General features: G+C 49.3%; 1 protein-coding gene across 2 annotated transcripts in view; it reads right to left on the bottom strand.

The window, feature by feature from the left end:
• The window catches only part of LOC140405312 (uncharacterized), a 266,780-nt gene that overhangs the window by 59,814 nt on the left and 186,220 nt on the right, over positions 1 to 20,746 (bottom strand). For both annotated transcript variants that reach the window (XM_072493602.1, XM_072493603.1), the window contains 4 exons: positions 19,650 to 19,745; positions 11,359 to 11,466; positions 10,906 to 10,991; positions 8,949 to 9,024 (listed from right to left, as the gene is read on the bottom strand). In XM_072493602.1, coding sequence (XP_072349703.1) covers positions 8,949 to 9,024; positions 10,906 to 10,991; positions 11,359 to 11,466; positions 19,650 to 19,745 — 366 coding nt within the window. The remainder of the gene's footprint in view (positions 1 to 8,948; positions 9,025 to 10,905; positions 10,992 to 11,358; positions 11,467 to 19,649; positions 19,746 to 20,746) is intronic.

Here is a 20,746-nt window from a genome sequence, read left to right as displayed (position 1 = left end):
CATCAAACACTCCCAGGACAGGGACAGCACGGGGTTAGATACAGAGTAAAGCTCCCTCTACACTGTCCCCATCAAACACTCCCAGGAAAGGTACAGCACGGGGTTAGATACAGAGTAAAGCTCCCTCTACACTGTCCCCATCAAACACTCCCAGGACAGGTACAGCACGGGGTTAGATACAGAGTAAAGCTCCCCCTACACTGTCCCCATCAAACACTCCCAGGACAGGTACAGCACGGGGTTAGATACAGAGTAAAGCTCCCTCTACACTGTCCCCATCAAACACTCCCAGGACAGGCACAGCACACGGTTAGATACAGGGTAAAGCTCCCTCTACACTGTCCCCATCAAACACTCCCAGGACAGGGACAGCACGGGGTTAGATACAGAGTAAAGCTCCCTCTACACTGTCCCCATCAAACACTCCCAGGAAAGGTACAGCACGGGGTTAGATACAGAGTAAAGCTCCCTCTACACTGTCCCCCTCAAACACTCCCAGGACAGGTACAGCACGGGGTTAGATACAGAGTAAAGCTCCCTTTGCACTGTCCCCATCAAACACTCCCAGAACAGGTACAGCACGGGGTTAGATACAGAGTAAAGCTCCCTCTACATTGTCCCCATCAAACACTCGCAAGACAGGTACGGCACGGGGTTAGATACAGAGTAAAGCTCCTTCTACACTGCCCCCATGAAACACTCCCAGGACAGGTACAGCACGGGGTTAGATACAGAGTAAAGCTCCCTCTACACTGTCCCCATCAAACACTCCCAGGACGGCTACAGCACGGGGTTAGATGCAGAGTAAAGCTCCCTCTACACTGTCCCCATCAAACACTCCCAGGACAGGTACAGCACGGGGTTAGATACAGAGTCAAGCTCCCTCTACACTGTTCCCATCAAACACTCCCAGGACAGGTACAGCACGGGGTTAGATACAGAGTAAAGCTCCCTCTACATTGTCCCCATCAAACACTCCCAAGACAGGTACGGCACGGGGTTAGATACAGAGTAAAGCTCCCTCTACACTGCCCCCATGAAACACTCCCAGGACAGGTACAGCACGGGGTTAGATACAGAGTAAAGCTCCCTCTACACTGTCCCCATCAAACACTCCCAGGACGGGTACAGCACGGGGTTAGATACAGAGTAAAGCTCCCTCTACACTGTCCCCATCAAACACTCCCAGGACAGGTACAGCACAGGGTTAGATACAGAGTAAAGCTCCCTCTACACTGTCCCCATCAAACACTCCCAGGACAGGAACAGCACGGGGTTAGATACAGAGTAAAGCTCCCTCTACACTGTCCCCATCAAACACTCCCAGGACAGGCACAGCACGGGGTTAGATACAGAGTAAAGCTCCCTCTACACTGTCCCCATCAAACACTCCCAGAACAGGTACAGCACGGGGTTAGATACAGAGTAAAGCTCCCTCTACACTGTTCCCATCAAACACTCCCAGGACAGGTACAGCACGGGGTTAGATACAGAGTAAAGCTCCCTCTTCACGGTCCCCATCAAACACTCCCAGAACAGGTACAGCACGGGGTTAGATACAGAGTAAAGCTCCCTCTACATTCTACACTAAATTAAAAAAACTGAGCATTGGTAACTAATTAAACATAATTACTTAATTATAATTTAGAGGGATAGCTAAGCCAGAGATCGGAGAGTACTATATTTAGCTTTCGCATTTCTATTAGAAATCTAGTTCCAGGAAACAGATAGTTAACAGTAACTTTGAAATTTTTTTTTTAAATACAAAAAAAAAAATTTTTTTTAAATTTAAATTTTAATTTATTGACGCAATGTCAGTTAGCGGGGTTCTGTGCTCTGACTGTGAGATGTGGCAGGTCCGGGAGGCTTCCAGCGTCCCGGATGGCTTCATCTGCAGAAAGTGCACCCAACTGCATCTCCTCACAGACCGCATGGTTCGGTTGGAGCGGCAATTGGATGCACTTAGGAGCATGCAGGTGGCGGAAAGCATCATAGATTGCAGTTATGTAGATGTGGTCACACCCAAGGTGCAGGCAGAGAAATGGGTGACCACCAGAAAGGGCAGGCAGTCAGTGCAGGAATCCCCTGTGGTTGTCCCCCTCTCGAACAGATATACCCCTTTGGATACTGTCGGGGGGGAAAGCCTATCAGGGGAAAACAGCAGCAGCCAGAGCAGTGGCATCATGGCTGGCTCTGATGTTCAGAAGGGAGGGTCAAAGCGCAGAAGAGTAATAGTAATAGGGGACTCTATAGTCAGGGGCACAGATAGGCGCTTCTGTGGACGTGAAAGAGACTCCAGGATGGTATGTTGCCTCCCTGGTGCCAGGGTCCAGGATGTCTCCGAACGGGTAGAGGGCATCCTGAAGGGGGAGGGCAAACAGGCAGAGGTCGTTGTACATATTGGTACTAACGACATAGGCAGGAAGGGGCATGAGGTCCTGCAGCAGGAGTTCAGGGAGCTAGGCAGAAAGTTAAAAGACAGGGCCTCGAGGGTTATAATCTCGGGATTACTCCCTGTGCCACGTACCAGTGAGGCTAGGAATAGGAAGATAGAGCAGCTCAATACGTGGCTAAACAGCTGGTGTAGGAGGGAGGGTTTCCATTATCTGGACCACTGGGAGCTCTTCCGGGGCAGGTGTGACCTGTATAAGAAGGACGGGTTGCATCTAAACCGGAGAGGCATAAATATCCTGGCCGCGAAGTTTGCTAGTGTCACACGGGAGGGTTTAAACTAGTATGGCAGGGGGGTGGGCACGGGAGCAATAGGTCCCTCAATATTGAGGGAGAACTAGGGAATAGGGACAGTGTGGCTCTGAGGCAGAGCAGACAGGGAGAAGTTGCTGAACACAGCGGGTCTGGTGGCCTGAAGTGCGCATGTTTTAATGCAAGAAGTATTACGGGTAAGGCAGATGAACTTAGAGCTTGGATTAGTACTTGGAACTATGATGTTGTTGCCATTACAGAGACCTGGTTGAGGGAAGGGCAGGATTGGCAGCTAAACGTTCCAGGATTTACATGTTTCAGGCAGGATAGAGGGGGATGTAAAAGGGGAGGCGGAGTTGCGCTACTGGTTCGGGAGAATATCACAGCTGTACTGCGAGAGGACACCTCAGAGGGCAGTGAGGCTATATGGGTAGAGATCAGGAATAAGAAGGGTGCAGTCACAATGTTGGGGGTTTACTACAGGCCTCCCAACAGCCAGCGGGAGATAGAGGAGCAGATAGGTAGACAGATTTTGGAAAAGAGTAAAAACACCAGGGTTGTGGTGATGGGAGACTTCAACTTCCCCAATATTGACTGGGACTCACTTAGTGCCAGGGGCTTAGACGGGGTGGAGTTTGTAAGGAGCATCCAGGAGGGCTTCTTAAAACAATATGTAGACAGTCCAACTAGGGAAGGGGCGGTGCTGGACCTGGTATTGGGGAATGAGCCCGGCCAGGTGGTAGATGTTTCAGTAGGGGAGCATTTCGGTAACAGTGACCACAATTCAGTAAGTTTTAAAGTACTGGTGGACAAGGATAAGAGTGGTCCTAGGATGAATGTGCTAAATTGGGGGAAGGCTAATTATAACAATATTAGGCGGGAACTGAAGAACATAGATTGGGGGCGGATGTTTGAGGGCAAATCAACATCTGACATGTGGGAGGCTTTCAAGTGGCAGTTGAAAGGAATTCAGGACCGGCATGTTCCTGTGAGGAAGAAGGATAAATACGGCAATTTTCGGGAACCTTGGATGACGAGAGATATTGTAGGCCTCGTCAAAAAGAAAAAGGAGGCATTTGTCAGGGCTAAAAGGCTGGGAACAGACGAAGCCCGCGTGGAATATAAGGAAAGTAGGAAGGAACTTAAGCAAGGAGTCAGGAGGGCTAGAAGGGGTCACGAAAAGTCATTGGCAAATAGGGTTAAGGAAAATCCCAAAGCTTTTTACACGTACATAAAAAGCAAAAGGGTAGCCAGGGAAAGGGTTGGCCCACTGAAGGATAGGCAAGGGAATCTATGTGTGGAGCCAGAGGAAATGGGCGAGGTACTAAATGAATACTTTGCATCAGTATTCACCAAAGAGAAGAAATTGGTCAATGTTGGGTCTGGAGAAGGGTGTGTAGATAGCCTGGGTCACATTGAGATCCAAAAAGAAGAGGTGTTGGGTGTCTTAAAAAATATTAAGGTAGATAAGTCCCCAGGGCCTGATGGGATCTACCCCAGAATACTGAAGGAGGCTGGAGAGGAAATTGCTGAGGCCTTGACAGAAATCTTTGGATCCTCGCTGTCTTCAGGGGATGTCCCGGAGGACTGGAGAATAGCCAATGTTGTTCCTCTGTTTAAGAAGGGTAGCAAGGATAATCCCGGGAACTACAGGCCGGTGAGCCTTACTTCAGTGGTAGGGAAATTACTGGAGAGAATTCTTCGAGACAGGATCTACTCCCATTTGGAAGCAAATGGACGTATTAGTGAGAGGCAGCACGGTTTTGTGAAGGGGAAGTCGTGTCTCACTAACTTGATAGAGTTTTTCGAGGAGGTCACTAAGATGATTGATGCAGGTAGGGCAGTGGATGTTGTCTATATGGACTTCAGTAAGGCCTTTGACAAGGTCCCTCATGGTAGACTAGTACAAAAGGTGAAGTCACACGGGATCAGGGGTGAGCTGGCAAGGTGGATACAGAACTGACTAGGCCATAGAAGGCAGAGAGTAGCAATGGAAGGATGCTTTTCTAATTGGAGGGCTGTGACCAGTGGTGTTCCACAGGGATCAGTGCTGGGACCTTTGCTCTTTGTAGTATATATAAATGATTTGGAGGAAAATGTAACTGGTCTGATTAGTATGTTTGCAGACGACACAAAGGTTGGTGGAATTGCGGATAGCGATGAGGACTGTCGGAGGATACAGCAGGATTTAGATTGTTTGGAGACTTGGGCGGAGAGATGGCAGCTGGAGTTTAATCCGGACAAATGTGAGGTAATGCATTTTGGAAGGTCTAATGCAGGTAGGGAATATACGGTGAATGGTAGAACCCTCAAGAGTATTGAAAGTCAAAGAGATCTAGGAGTACAGGTCCACAGGTCACTGAAAGGGGCAACACAGGTGGAGAAGGTAGTCAAGAAGGCAGACGGCATGCTTGCCTTCATTGGCCGGGGCATTGAGTATAAGAATTGGCAAGTCATGTTGCAGCTGTATAGAACCTTAGTTAGGCCACACTTGGAGTATAGTGTTCAATTCTGGTCGCCACACTACCAGAAGGATGTGGAGGCTTCAGAGAGGGTGCAGAAGAGATTTACCAGAATGTTGCCTGGTATGGAGGGCATTAGCTATGAGGAGCGGTTGAATAAACTCGGTTTGTTCTCACTAGAACGAAGGAGGTTGAGGGGAGACCTGATAGAGGTCTACAAAATTATGAGGGGCATAGACAGAGTGGATAGTCAGAGGCTTTTCCCCAGGGTAGAGGGGTCAATTACTAGGGGGCATAGGTTGAAGGTGAGAGGGGCAAGGTTTAGAGTAGATGTACGAGGCAAGTTTTTTACACAGAGGGTAGTGGGTGCCTGGAACTCGCTGCCGGAGGAGGTGGTGGAAGCAGGGACGATAGTGACATTTAAGGGGCATCTTGACAGATACATGAATAGGATGGGAATAGAGGGATACGGACCCAGGAAGTGTAGAAGATTGTAGTTTAGTCGGGCAGCATGGTCGGCACGGGCTTGGAGGGCCGAAGGGCCTGTTCCTGTGCTGTACTTTTCTTTGTTCTTGTTCTTTGTACACTGTCCCCATCAAACACTCCCAGGACAGGTACAGCACGGGGTTAGATACAGAGTAAAGCTCCTTCTACACTGTCCCCATCAAACACTCCCAGGACAGGTACAGCACGAGGTTAGATACAGAGTAACGCCCCTCTACATTGTCCCCATCAAACACTCCCAGGACAGGTACAGCATGGGGTTAGATACAGAGTAAAGCTCCCTCTACACTGTCCCCATCAAACACTCCCAGAACAGGTACAGCAAGGGGTTAGATACAGAGTAAAGCTCCCTCTACACTGTCCCCATCAAACACTCCCAGGACAGGTACAGCATGGGGTTAGATACAGAGTAAAGCTCCCTCTACACTGTCCCCATCAAACACTCCCAGAACAGGTACAGCAAGGGGTTAGATACAGAGTAAAGCTCCCTCTACACTGTCCCCATCAAACACTCCCAGGACAGGTACAGCATGGGGTTAGATACAGAGTAAAGCTCCCTCTACACTGTCCCCATCAAACACTCCCAGGACAGGTACAGCACGGGGTTAGATACAGAGTAAAGCTCCCTCTACACTGTCCCCATCAAACACTCCCAGGACAGGTACAGCACGGTGTTAGATACTGAGTAAAGCTCCCTCTACACTGTCCCCATCAAACACTCCCAAGACAGGTACAGCACGGAGTTAGATACAGAGTAAAGCTCCCTCTACACTGTCCCCATCAAACACTCCCAGAACAGGTACAGCAAGGGGTTAGATACAGAGTAAAGCTCCCTCTACACTGTCCCCATCAAACACTCCCAGGACAGGTACAGCATGGGGTTAGATACAGAGTAAAGCTCCCTCTACACTGTCCCCATCAAACACTCCCAGGACAGGTACAGCACGGGGTTAGATACAGAGTAAAGCTCCCTCTACACTGTCCCCATCAAACACTCCCAGGACAGGTACAGCACGGTGTTAGATACTGAGTAAAGCTCCCTCTACACTGTCCCCATCAAACACTCCCAAGACAGGTACAGCACGGAGTTAGATACAGAGTAAAGCTCCCTCTACACTGTCCCCATCAAACACTCCCAGAACAGGTACAGCACGGGGTTAGATACAGAGTAAAGCTCCCTCTACACTGTCCCCATCAAACACTCCCAGGACAGGTACAGCACGGGGTTAGATACAGAGTAAAGCTCCCTCTACACTGTCCCCATCAAACACTCCCAGGACAGGCACAGCACGGGGTTAGTACAGAGTAAAGCTCCCTCTACACTGTCCCGATCAAACACTCCCAGGACAGGTACAGCACGGGGTTAGATACAGAGTAAAGCTCCCTCTACACTGTCCCCATCAAACACTCCCAGGACAGGTACAGCACGGGGTTAGATACAGAGTAAAGCTCCCTCTACACTGTCCCCATCAAACACTCGCAGGACAGGTACAGCACGGCGTTAGATACAGAGTAAAGCTCCCTCTACACTGTCCCCATCAAACACTCCCAGGACAGGTACAGCACGGGGTTAGATACAGAGTAAAGCTCCCTCTACACTGTTCCCATCAAACACTCCCAGGACAGGTACAGCACGGGGTTAGATACAGAGTAAAGCTCCCTCTGCACTGTCCCCATCAAACACTCCCAGGACAGGTACAGCACGGGGTTAGATACAGAGTAAAGCTCCCCCTACACTGTTCCCATCAAACACTCCCAGGACAGGTACAGCACGGGGTTAGATACAGAGTAAAGCTCCCTCTACACTGTCCCCATCAAACACTCCCAGGACAGGTACAGCACGGGGTTAGATACAGAGTAAAGCTCCCCTACACTGTCCCCATCAAACACTCCCAGGACAGGTACAGCACGGGGTTAGATACAGAGTAAAGCTCCCTCTACACTGTCCCCATCAAACACTCCCAGGACAGGTCCAGCACGGGGTTAGATACAGAGTAAAGCTCCCTCTACACTGCCCCCATCAAACACTCCCAGGACAGGTCCAGCACGGGGTTAGATACAGAGTAAAGCTCCCTCTACACTGTCCCCATCAAACACTCCCAGGACAGGTACAGCACGGGGTTAGATACAGAGTAAAGCTCCCTCTACACTGTCCCCATCAAACACTCCCAGGACAGGTACAGCACGGGGTTAGATACAGAGTAAAGCTCCCTCTACACTGTCCCCATCAAACACTCCCAGGACAGGTACAGCACGGCGTTAGATACAGAGTAAAGCTCCCTCTACACTGTCCCCATCAAACACTCCCAGGACAGGTACAGCACGGCGTTAGATACAGAGTAAAGCTCCCTCTACACTGTCCCCATCAAACACTCCCAGGACAGGTACAGCACGGGGTTAGATACAGAGTAAAGCTCCCTCTACACTGTTCCCATCAAACACTCCCAGGACAGGTACAGCACGGGGTTAGATACAGAGTAAAGCTCCCTCTGCTCTGTCCCCATCAAACACTCCCAGGACAGGTACAGCACGGGGTTAGATACAGAGTAAAGCTCCCCCTACACTGTTCCCATCAAACACTCCCAGGACAGGTACAGCACGGGGTTAGATACAGAGTAAAGCTCCCTCTACACTGTCCCCATCAAACACTCCCAGGACAGGTCCAGCACGGGGTTAGATACAGAGTAAAGCTCCCTCTACACTGCCCCCATCAAACACTCCCAGGACAGGTCCAGCACGGGGTTAGATACAGAGTAAAGCTCCCTCTACACTGTCCCCATCAAACACTCCCAGGACAGGTACAGCACGGGGTTAGATACAGAGTAAAGCTCCCTCTACACTGTCCCCATCAAACACTCCCAGGACAGGTACAGCACGGTGTTAGATACAGAGTAAAGCTCCCTCTACACTGTCCCCATCAAACACTCCCAGGACAGATACAGTACGGGGTTAGATACAGAGTAAAGCTCCCTCTACACTGTCCCCATCAAACACTCCCAGGACAGGTACAGCACGGGGTTAGATACAGAGTAAAGCTCCCTCTACACTGTCCCCATCAAACACTCCCAGGACAGGTACAGCACGGGGTTAGATACAGAGTAAAGCTCCCTCTACACTGTCCCCATCAAACACTCCCAGGAGAGGTACAGCACGGGGTTAGATACAGCATCGTCTTTTGCTGCATGTTGGGATCTTCTAAAATCCCTGTTATCCTTTGATGTGGTCCATATTTCTGGTGATTTTGACCAATCCCAAGTGTGCAACAACGCCATTTTTTACCTTGCTCATCTCCTGGTAGAAAATATCCCGTAAGTTTGACATGTTCTGAAAGATAGTCACGTAACATCCGATACGGCTGTAAGAGAAGGAGTCAGCTGTCACCACGGCGATCACCATTTCAACACTTTGAAAGTGGGTGTGGTGATCGTATTGCACTAACCATTCACCACTGTATCACATTGTATCACGCTGTTGCCCATGTGGGCTCCACCTATGGACCATTGTACTGTACTACATGGAATGTATCACGCTGTTGCCCATGTGGGCTCCACCTATGGACCATTGTACTGTACTACATGGAATGTATCATGTTGGTGCCCTTGTGGGCTCCGCCCCTGACTCCGCCCCCTTGAGGGGAGGTATATAGAGCAGCTGCCCTTTAGGCGGCTCTCACTAGCAGAGCAGTCGCAGGCAGGCACTGTTCTAGTCGATTAAAGCCACTGTTCACTTCAACTCTCTGTCTCGCGTGAATTGATGGTCGCATCAGTGGGCAGCAACACAAAATAGATGGAACTGCACGTGTCACCCATTGAGGGCAGGAGCAGTAGTCACTTCAGTTGAAGTCATATGATACTTACAAACAAGGCTGATGGGATAACCCAAGTCAGGCTCCTGTCCAATTTTAAATCGCTCTCCTGTCTACCCTGCGGTACAAGGGCACCTTGGAGCCCTGCGCTGCCGCTCAGGTACAGCAGGGGATTAGATGCAGCTGAAAATTAGGCCCAGGCTTTTTAAACTCATAGGCCTCTGTGGCATTCAGATAAGAATTATGGAATCATAGAAATCCTGCAGTGCAGAAGGAGGCCACTCGACCCATCAAGTTACCACTGAACCTCTGAAAGAGCACCTTACCTAAGTCCACATCCCTGCCCTATCCCCGAAACCCCGCCTAACCTGCACATCTTTGGACACTAAGGGACAATTTATCACGGCCAATCCACCTAACCTGCACATCTTTGGACACCAAGGGACAATTTATCATGGCCAATCCACCTAACCTGTACATCTTTGGACACTGAGGGACAATTTATCATGACCAATCCACCTAACCTGCACATCTTTGGATACTAAGGGACAATTTAACATGGCCAATCCACCTAACCTGTACATCTTTGGACACTAAGGGACAATTTATCATGACCAATCCACCTAACCTGCACATCTTTGGACTGTGGGAGGAAACCGGAGCACCCGGAGGAAACTCACGCTGACACTGGGAGAACGTGCAGACTCCACACAGACAGTGACCCAGCGGGGAATCGATCCCGGGTCCCTTGCGCTGTGAGGCAGCAGTGCTAACCACTGTGCCACCGTGCCGCCCGCACATTCTACCAGTGAATGAGCAGGATGCAGTCATTGGCACTCACGAAAGTGTTACTACTGACTGATTGGCCGCTTGGGATATTTGGGTTTTACAGAGAGTGATTCTGTCAATTTGGTCACTCAAAAGGCTGCCAGCATTTAGTGATATTCTCCAAGTGGAGGAGGTGCATTGTCTGCCTCTGTTGGCATCGGGCAGGTCTTTTGGGGGTAGCCATCAGCCCAATGTGGGGTTTCAGATGATGAATCGGGCATGACAGTCGGGAAGTTGGCCAAAGATATTGGACGGCTTTCCTGAGAGTCAGGTTTCGTCACAAGGTGCCAGCAAGGTTCATGGACTTGTCCAATGCATGCTGGGAACATGTATAATGCACCAGTGTATTAACACATTAAATACTGATTGGAACCTGGACAGAAATACTGTATTAATACAATAGGAGTCATTTCTTCAAGAAGCCCTAGTTTCCCCTGTGCCCCTCTGTCACAAACCATTCACAATCCCAATTCTGTCAGCCTTTTACAGAACAGTTCAAGGTCACATTGTTGTCAGAAGCCTCTCAAGCATTTACATAACTGAGGGTAGTTCGCCAGTGCCATTCTTTGCAATGATTCCCATGATTACTGAAGCATACCGTACCTGTTCCACAGCTCTGGCAGTTCCTCACGAAGCTGAGCATTGAGCTCTTCAAACTCATTCTGGGCCGTAATAAATTCCTCTTCAGCCTGAAAAATGAGGAGTCAAGAATGTAACACTGCCCGTTCGCCCAAGACGCAACACGCAGCTTTCAACGCACTGTCAATCAGTAACTTCTCCCCGCCGCATCCCGTGTGACTGACTGCATCTCTCTTGATGGTCGTCCAGCTCCCTCATACTGTGAGGTGAAAGGTCATCGACCTGAAAGGTTAACTCTGTTTCTCTCTCCACCGAACCGCTGAGTTTCCCTGACATTTCCTGCTTCTATTTCACACTTCTTGGTGTGAGGGCCTTTCCGTTTCCATGGTGACCTCGTAGGCCACAGGCTCTGGGAATGGGGTGGAAGGGTCTGACTGCCCTCCGGGACGCCCTACGATCGTACCATATGTGAGTTACCTTGGTGATCTTCGCTTCATCTTTCTTCTTTGCGCTTTGCAGAGATTCAAGATGGTGTCGGAAACGGTCATAATCCACCAGTTTACGCCCTCGTTTCGCAATACGTTTCTGAGGGGCGAGAAAATAAATTTTGGGTTACACATTGCTGTGGTGATATGCATCACTGTAAACACACAAGGGGTTAATGTAAATAGACGTAGACTAGATAGATACCAGAGGCAGCACCAGAGACATGACACACAGACAGTCAACCAATAGGTCAGTAAGGTAGGACACAACCAATGGGCAGTCACGATACACCCAGAGGTGACACTACCACAGGAGGGCATTACACCAACCCATATAAAAGGACACAGCATATATGCTCAGTCTCTTTCCAGTGGAGACTCTCAGTGAGTACAGACACAGTGTTGATTGAACATCACACCCACCACGTGGATTGTAGCGGACTGGTTCGTCAGTCTGAGTAGCGATAGCAGGATTAACAGTAGCGTTGAATCCAAGGAGGAAAATTGTTAACAGTTTAATAAACGTGTTGAAGCTATCTCCAAGTCTGAACCTTCCTTTGTCAGAGTGCACATCAAGGAAGCAGCGTATGCTGCATCAAGAGCAGAACAAAACAATTGCCTCAACACGAAACTCCCTGGGATGTACAGCAGTTGGTGATTTTGTTTTAACCTTGACTGATGAGTTTGTTTCTCAGGGAATGGATTCATTATCGCCATCGGCAATAGCCTACATCAGTATCTGGCCTTTCGCATGATAAAACATCCCCAATTGCTTCACAGGAAAATTGTAAAACAAAATTTGACACTGAACCACATGAGGAGATATTAGGGACGATGATCAAAGCCTCATCAAAGTGGACGGGTTTGAGGAGTATCTTAAAGGGGGAGAAGATGAGGTAAAAAGGGGGTGGAGGGGTTTGGAGGGGGGGAAATCCAGAGCATGGGAGCCAGACAGCTGAAGGCACGGCCGCCATTGGCGGAGCAATTAAAATCAGGAGTGAACAAGAGGCCCGAATTAGAGGAGCACAGAGACCCCGGAGGGTTGTGGGGCTGGAGGAGATTCCAGAGATAGGGAGGGGGCGAGAACATGGAGGGATTTGCAAACAAGGATGAGAATTTCAAAATCAAGACATTGCTTAACTGACAAAGTGCTGACGTGCTTGGGAACCGTGGCTTTTTACACCCGAAAAAAAGGGCACAAAAGCTGCACCGATCCTCTGTCTGGTGGGGGGCTGGCAGGCAGGCAAGCGTAAAGCCCCCAACTTTACGCTGTGGATACAGCCGGAGAATTGCCGGGTCCGTGGCCGCGAGTGGGCACAGCGGCGACCTGCAGCGGCCTCAACGTGCAGCATGGCGGCGACCGCGCGCGGACCCGGTCTGCCAAATAATGCTCCCTTTTGGCTAGGCTCGCCATCCCCGGACCACCCCCCTCCAGTGCCCCCAGCCCCCGCCAAAGCCCCTCCTGCCCGCAGAACGACTCCCATCCGACTGAGGAGGCGCTGGACTCAGTCTGCAGACGCCGCGTTCACGAAAATAAAAAGCATGGGTGTCCCACGCCATCGGGAACCCAGCCCATCGGAGACGGAGCATCGTGGGAGGGCCTCAGGTAACGTCCTGAGGCCACCCTTACGCCGTTTTAGAGGGGGTGGCGCATCGCAAAAGCAGCGGCGCCCCCGATTTCAGCGCAAACGGGGATTCTCTGGCCGATTGCCGAACGCGAATTTGGCGTCGGAGACGGAGAATCCTGCCTGATGTCTGTCAGCGAGCACAGGGGATGCTGAGTAAAGGGGACTTGATGCTAGTTAGGACACAGGGCAGCAGAGATTTAGATAACCTCAGGTTTACGGAGGATAGAATGTGGGGGGGGACAGCCAGGAGAGTGAGGGAATAGTCAAGTCTGGAGGTAACAAAGGCATGGATGAGGGTTTCAGCAGCCGATCAGCTGAGACAGGTGTGAAGTTGGTCGATAATATGGACGAGGAAATAGGCAGTCTTAGGTGGTTGAAAGGTTGCCTCAGGGGCAAGTAGAACGCTGAGATCGTGACTCATTAGTCCGTGACTGTGATCAGAAGGGGTTGTCTCGACAACCAAAGACAATGGCTTTGGCCTTCCATATATTTAACTGGATGTCAGATAAGAAATCTGGCAGTAGAGACAATGGAGAAGGGTCAAAAGAAATGGTGGTGAGGTCGAATTGAGGGTTTTCTCTGCATATAAGAAACCTGATGTGTTTTCAGATGATGTTGTCGAGGGGGATGTACGGAGCTGGAAAATCGGAGGGGACTGAGGGTAGATCCTTTGGGAACCCCAGAGGTACGAGTATGAGAGTGGGAAAAGAAGCCATTGCAAGGGATATCCTGGCTACCATTAAATAGATGATGCGCTATCAATTACGACGAGACGAGAGTAGAATGTAATCAAGGCTTTATTACACAGAGATGTGTGGCCTCCTACAGCAGCTTACGAAATGGCTGCTGTTCGGAGAGCACACACATTTATACTCCGCCTACTGGGCGGAGCCAGGGATCTACCCTCATACCTGTAGTACAGGGGCCTTACCGTAATACCCATATATACAATATAATACAACAGTGTTGACTACCACAATAGATAAGAATGGAACCGGGAGAGAGCAGTTGGAAGACAATGGAGAAGGAGTTGTAGGAAGATGATGTGGCCAACCATGTCAAAGGCTGTCGATACGTCAAGAAATATGAGGATAGTTTTGGAATTTATAACATACACAGATGCAAAATTCTTCCATTTTGTAAAGGGGTATTTGCGGGCATTGTCTGTGAGTAGGGCTGGAACTGTACCCAAAGGTTGCTGTCAGCATTTGAAAGAAGGCAGAGAGATCAACATTTGGGCTCAAATTTTAATTTTGATTCGATTTTTGGCGTTTACTGGCAAAAAAATATGAAACTCCCGCCGTAGCAGAAAACTAGGCCCAGGCTTTTTAAACTCACCGGCCTCTGTGGCATTCCACCAGCGAGTGGGCAGGATGTAGCCATTTGCTGCAGGAAAGTGTGGATACAGGTGGGTGTCTGGGGCATGGGGGGCCTAAACCTCCCTTGTGGGACCCTGAGGATTATTCCTGCTCCTCCTGACCCTATACTCAAAGTGTAAAAGATGCCTTTGTAGCTCCTTTTTCCCTGACTGGTCTTCGGCTGGGGGCGACTGGGGTGTGGGGCGACCTGGGGGGAGCTTCCCTATGCACCCAGGCCAGAGTTAAATGATAGTGGGGGCTACGTATTTAAAGAAGGACCCCACCAACACTGATCAGGCGGCTTAGCCATCGAACGTGAAGCCTGAGTGAAAGTTGTAGTTGGTGAGTTCCGGGCAGTAAGTATTGTTACGAACCCCAAGAGCATTCCAAATCCCAGAAGGGAAATGAGGAATGCTAGTTCTCCCCGTGTCTGTGTGGGGTTCCTCCGGGTGCTCCGGTTTCCTCCCACAGTCCAAAGATGTGCAGGTTAGGTGGATTGGCCGTGTTAAATTGCCCCTTAGTATCCAAAGATGTGCAGGTTAGGTGGATTGGCCATGTTAAATTGTCCCTTAGTGTCCAAAGATGTGCAGGTTAGGTGGATTGGCCACGATAAATTGTCCCTTAGTGTCCAAAGATGTGCAGGTTAGGTGGATTGGCCGTGTTAAATTGTCCCTTAGTGTCCAAAGATGTGCAGGTTAGGTGGATTGGCCGTGTTAAATTGCCCCTTAGTGTCCAAAGATGTGCAGGTTAGGTGGATTGGCCATGTTAAATTGTCCCATAGTGTCCAAAGATGTGCAGGTTAGGTAGATTGGCCATGCTAAATTGTCCCTTAGTGTCCAAAGATGTGCAGGTTAGGTGGATTGGCCGTGATAAATTGTCCCTTAGTGTCCAAAGATGTGCAGGTTAGGTGGATTGGCCATGATAAATTGTCCCTTAGTGTCCAAAGATGTGCAGGTTAGGTGGATTGGCCATGATAAATTGTCCCTTAGTGTCCAAAGATGTGCAGGTTAGGTGGATTGGCCATGTTAAATTGTCCCTTAGTGTCCAAAGATGTGCAGGTTAGGTGGATTGGCCATGTTAAATTGTCCCTTATTGTCCAAAGGTGTGCAGGTTAGGGGGATTGGCCATGTTAAATTGTCCCTTAGTGTCCAAAGATGTACAGGTTAGGTGGATTGGCCATGTTAAATTGTCCCTTAGTGTCCAAAGGGTTATGGAGATAGGGCGGGGGAGTGGGCCTAGGTTAGGGTGCTCCTTCGGAGGGTTGGTGCAGATTTGATGGGCCAAATGGCCTCCTCTGTACTGTAGGGATTCTATGATCCTCACCAATTTATTTTTGAGATTTGGAAAAACTGTGAGAATAGAGACGAAAGCCGGCGAGGAAAGAGGCCAGTCTTGTAGTAAATTATTCATATAACAAAACACTTATTGAACTTCAAAACAGGAGACAAGCAACAGTAAAGGATATTTATCATTAACTACAATAATGGTGACCCAGACAGTACCCATAAAGTACCCTCCAATCTAAATCTATCTACTTTCCTAAACACCGAGCATACATATTCCCCAAAACAACATCCCATAGGTTTTAACAGTATGAGCCAAATCCAGAAAATAGTTACCGCACAGGCATTGTAGCCTTCTTTTGGGAACCGTGCTTATAGTTTAGGGTAGCATTTATGGGGTCTTCCCTTTTTGTTTCTGCGCGACAGAATGATTTTCTGAGGGAACACTGCTTTGCAACTGGTTGTAGCTATGATCGAGGTCCCTAGACTGCTAATTTCCACTTTGCTTAACAAAGTATCTATCAGTTCATTTTTGAATCTAATTCTTTACTTTTCATTTCATTCCAACTTCCGAAAGTATCCTGAGACATCTCAGCTGTCCACCAACTCCAGTTTCTACCAGGATGGTGGGGTTCAAATCTTCTGGTGTGGTGTCATGATATAGGGTCCTCCTCTGACATTGTGTGAACTTTACCCGTTCAGAAGCTGGCTGACTAGCTGAAGTTGTTACAGCATTTTCATTTTCTACGATTCAACAGGTCGCACTTAAACAACCGTGAATGCAAAGTGAAAGGTTCTGCAGAGCTTCTGAAATAGATGTGAAGGAAAACAAGCTGGGAGAGGTCAGGGAAGGTGAGAATAACCTTGTTGGGAAAGATGGCTTTCCGAGGTGGCGAGACATGACTGCAGAGGACGGGGCCCAGGTGACTGAATGGAGGGATGGGGGAGGTAAATGAATGGAAGGCTGGAATCGGGGGACCAGTGTGCTACTTGGAGGAGGTGGTTCTGGTGAAGCTAACAGGAATAGGATGGAGCATGACCAAGAGCTGCTTCAGAGACAAGCTCCAGATTTCTGTCCCGACACTTTCCTGCGTGCCAATGGCTGCATCCCGCCCATTCACTGGTGAATGTCACACAGGCCGATGAGGTTAAAAAGCCTGGGCCTAGGTTTTTAATCCAATGTGATGTCTCATTCTAATTTGGAACTACAAATCAGTCTTCCTTCGTGGGTTTACAGCCTACTGACCTGGCAACAGACGATTAATTCACTGTTTCCATAGTGACCGCTGTGTCAATCTCAACACTGATTGTTGTCATAACCGCCATGAGGCCCATGGGAAAACCGCTATCAATCTCCCCCTGGGGCTCGTGGAGTACGAGATTCCCAGGTAGGGGGCAGAGGCCCACCCAACTGGGGCTCGTTAACCCGAGCATAAAAGCCGGCCCGAGCAGGGATCGGCATGTTGTTTGACCAAACGGGGACTGGGGTTGGCATATAGTTCCTGCCATGGGCACCTTAGTGTTCAAAGTAAAATAAAGCTTTTTCCACTTACTGCTGGCCTCCTTGATCGTTAAAGCTGCTCAGCCCTGTGGTGGCAGCTGGCAAACTGAACAGTGTATCTCCTTCGCCCACTGTGACTCTCCACATGGCATGGTGGCACAGTGGTTAGCACTGCTGCCTCACAGTGTCAGGGGCCCAGCCTTGGGTGACTGGGTGGAGTTTGTATGTTCGCCCCGCGCCTGCGTGGGTTTCCTCCGGGTGCTCCGGTTTCCTCCCACAGTCCAAAGATGTGCAGGTTATGTGGATTGGTCATGTTAAATTGTCCCTTAGTGTCCAAAGATGTACAGGTTAGGTGGATTGGCCATGTTAAATTGTCCCTTACTGTCCAACGATGTGCAGGTTAGGTGGATTGGCCATGTTAAATTGTCCCTTAGTGTCCAAAGATGTGCAGGTTAGGTGGATTGGCCATGTTAAATTGTCCCTTAGTGTCCAAAGATGTGCAGGTTAGGTGGATTGGCCATGATAAATTGTCCCTTAGTGTCCAAAGATGTGCAGGTTAGGTGGATTGGCCATGATAAATTGCCCCTTAGTGTCCAAAGATGTACAGGTTAGGTGGATTGGCCGTGTTAAATTGTCCCTTAGTGTCCAAAGATGTACAGGTTAGGTGGATTGGCCATGTTAAATTGTCCCTTACTGTCCAACGATGTGCAGGTTAGGTGGATTGGCCATGTTAAATTGTCCCTTAGTGTCCAAAGATGTGCAGGTTAGGTGGATTGGCCATGTTAAATTGTCCCTTAGTGTCCAAAGATGTGCAGGTTAGGTGGATTGGCCGTGTTAAATTGTCCCTTAGTGTCCAAAGATGTGCAGGTTAGGTGGATTGGCCATGTTAAATTGTCGCTTAGTGTCCAAAGATGTGCAGGTTAGGTGGATTGGCCGTGTTAAATTGTCGCTTAGTGTCCAAAGATGTGCAGGTTAGGTGGATTCACCATGAACAAATGCCCCTTAGTATCCAAAGGTTAGGTGGGGTTATGGGGATAGGGCGGGGGAGTGGGCCTGGGTAGGGTGCTCTTTCAGAGGGTTGGTGCAGACTCGATGGGCCGAATGGCCTCCTTCTGCACTGTAGGGATTCTATGGATTCTATTCAATGACACTGCCACCCCCACACTATCCCGAGTCCCAATTCACGGTATCCTTCTCCCAACCTAATGTCCAATTTGTTGTTTCCTTCTCCCCGCCCTCCCAGCTCTCTCTCCCTCCGCCCCCCTCTCAGATTCCCAATTCTCTGCCTCCTGTTCTGCCTAAGTTACAGCGAGCTCTGTGAGATACATGCGTGCATTTCTATGGAAAGATTTCTGACATTGAATGGGAGCCATTCTGTTGGGTTCGCAAGTGTTGGCCTTTTGTTGAGATGCATTTTCGGGATGTGGGCATCACTGGGAAGGTTAGCATTTATTGCCCATCCTAAGGTGGGCTGGAAAGATGGAAGTGATCTGCCATTTTGAACCGCTGTTGCATCATGCCACTGAGCATGTTGCCAATTCACCTCCAGCGCTATCGCTGCAACAGAGGTGACCACAATGTTATGTGATCGGAAGCTCTGTCTGAACTTTGCGGGGAAACTCTCAAGTCCACCTCCCATTCTCACTATCTCTTGTCACAACGACATGAAAGTAAAAGTGTGATGGAATTAAAGTGAAAAGACACCATTCAGCAAATAAGACCGAGAACAGACAGGCTATGAGGCAACCCCAATACCCGACTTTCTAAAACTTAGAAATAGTATGTAAATTATTGAGAATTTAATTATCGTCTGGGGCATGATTCTCCGTCCCTCCGCGCCCGTTTTCTGGTGTGGCGCACTCCTGCCGGCAGCGGGATTCCCCATCCCGGCAGGCGGCCAAAGGTGTTTCCCATTGTGGGCACCCGCACGCGGTCGGGAAATCCGCGGGCGTGAGTGTGCAGCCGGCGAAACGGAGAATCCAATTGGAGATCTATGGATTTGAATCCAAAATGCAGAATGTTATAGTTCTTTCATTTTTATTCTATCATTTAAATTCTATAAATTCACTAATGTCCTTCAGGGAAGGAAATCTGCCATCCTTAGCTGGCCTGGCCTACATGTGACGCCCACATCCCATAAATGAACAAAAAACAATTGCAACATATTTCTAACTATTTCTGTCCTGGAATGTTCGTAATTGTGCAATCGTGTTATCGTTTAATAGTTTCTTTTTATTGTAATGATTGTCGATAACTATGTTAAGAAGTATGAATACTTGTTTTACTGCCAATATGCCCATCTGCCAACTTGCCCACCCCCTGCCCGTCTGTCCATCCGTCCATCCGAACCCCACAAAGTTCCCCCTGGAGGGAATGAACTCCTGGTGACGTTGTCTGTGACGGATTTTCTTGGTTGTGAAGTAACCCAATTGGACCTCAATCCTGGGACATGATCAAAATTGACAGATCTGCCTTTTCCAAAGAGTAGAGGATGTAACCAAGCAGTGACCCACCTTAAATGTCGGAAACTGGCTCAGGTATGTCTCCAGTGTCCTCATGGCCTGATCGGATAGCTTCTCCTCATAGTCTGCCCACAGCAGGTCATTATTCTGAAATGAGAGCAGATTCCGAAATGCGTCTGTTACCATGACAGCCGGCGCCTGATTTCACCTTATTTTGTTGTTCGCGGGAACATTTGTGATTCCTGGGTTATCTTCGCTTGGAGTTCAAAGACATTGCCTTTCCTCTAGTTGTGTGTGCACGTGTGTCTGTACCCCGGATTGTCCTGGCGATTCGCAGTCCTGACACAACCATAGCTTTCAAGGTCAGCCTCCGAATAACAATCAAGGGCGAGGGCGGCACATTATTTTTATAACTTGCCGACCTATGTTTCAACACAGATGGTGGCATGGAAATCTGGGTTCAGGCCTTCCGACAGGGAAGGTTTGGCCCACCAAGTCTGCACTGACCCTCTGAAAGAGCACCTAACTAGGCCCAATCCCCATAACCCCACCTAGGGGCAGCATGGTAGCACAAATGGTTAGCACTGTGACTTCACATCGGCAGGGTCCCAGGTTCGATTCCCCGCTGGGTCACTGTCTGTGCGGAGTCTGCACGTCCTCCCCGTGTCTGCGTGGGTTTCCTCCGGGTGCTCCGGTTTCCTCCCACAGTCCAAAGATGAGCAGGTTAGGTGGATTGACTATGCTAAATTGGGGTTATTGGGTTACGAGGATAGGGTGGACGTGAGGGCTTAAGTGGGTCGGTGCAGACTCGATGGGCCGAATGGCCTCCTTCTGCACTGTATGTTCTATGTTCTAACCTGCACATCTTTGGACACTAAAAGGCAATATTTAGCACGGCCAATCCACCTAACCTGCACGTCTTTCAGGACTGTGGGAGGAAACCAGAGCACCCGGAGGAAACCCACGCACACACGGGGAGAATGTGCAGACTCCGCACAGACAGTCACCCAGCGGGGAATCGAACCTGGGACCCTGGCGCAGTGCAGCCATCTCTAAAGCAAGAGGTTAAAACCTTGCCAGGATGTTCTGAGCTCCAATGGCTCACCGAGTCAGTGTAGACATTTCACACCCTTAGCCCCTGCTGGCAA

Source organism: Scyliorhinus torazame, chromosome X (genome assembly GCF_047496885.1).
Source record: "Scyliorhinus torazame isolate Kashiwa2021f chromosome X, sScyTor2.1, whole genome shotgun sequence".
NCBI lineage: Eukaryota > Metazoa > Chordata > Chondrichthyes > Carcharhiniformes > Scyliorhinidae > Scyliorhinus > Scyliorhinus torazame.
Note: the sequence above shows the minus strand (reverse complement) of the source record. Positions and strands in the feature narration are given on the sequence as shown.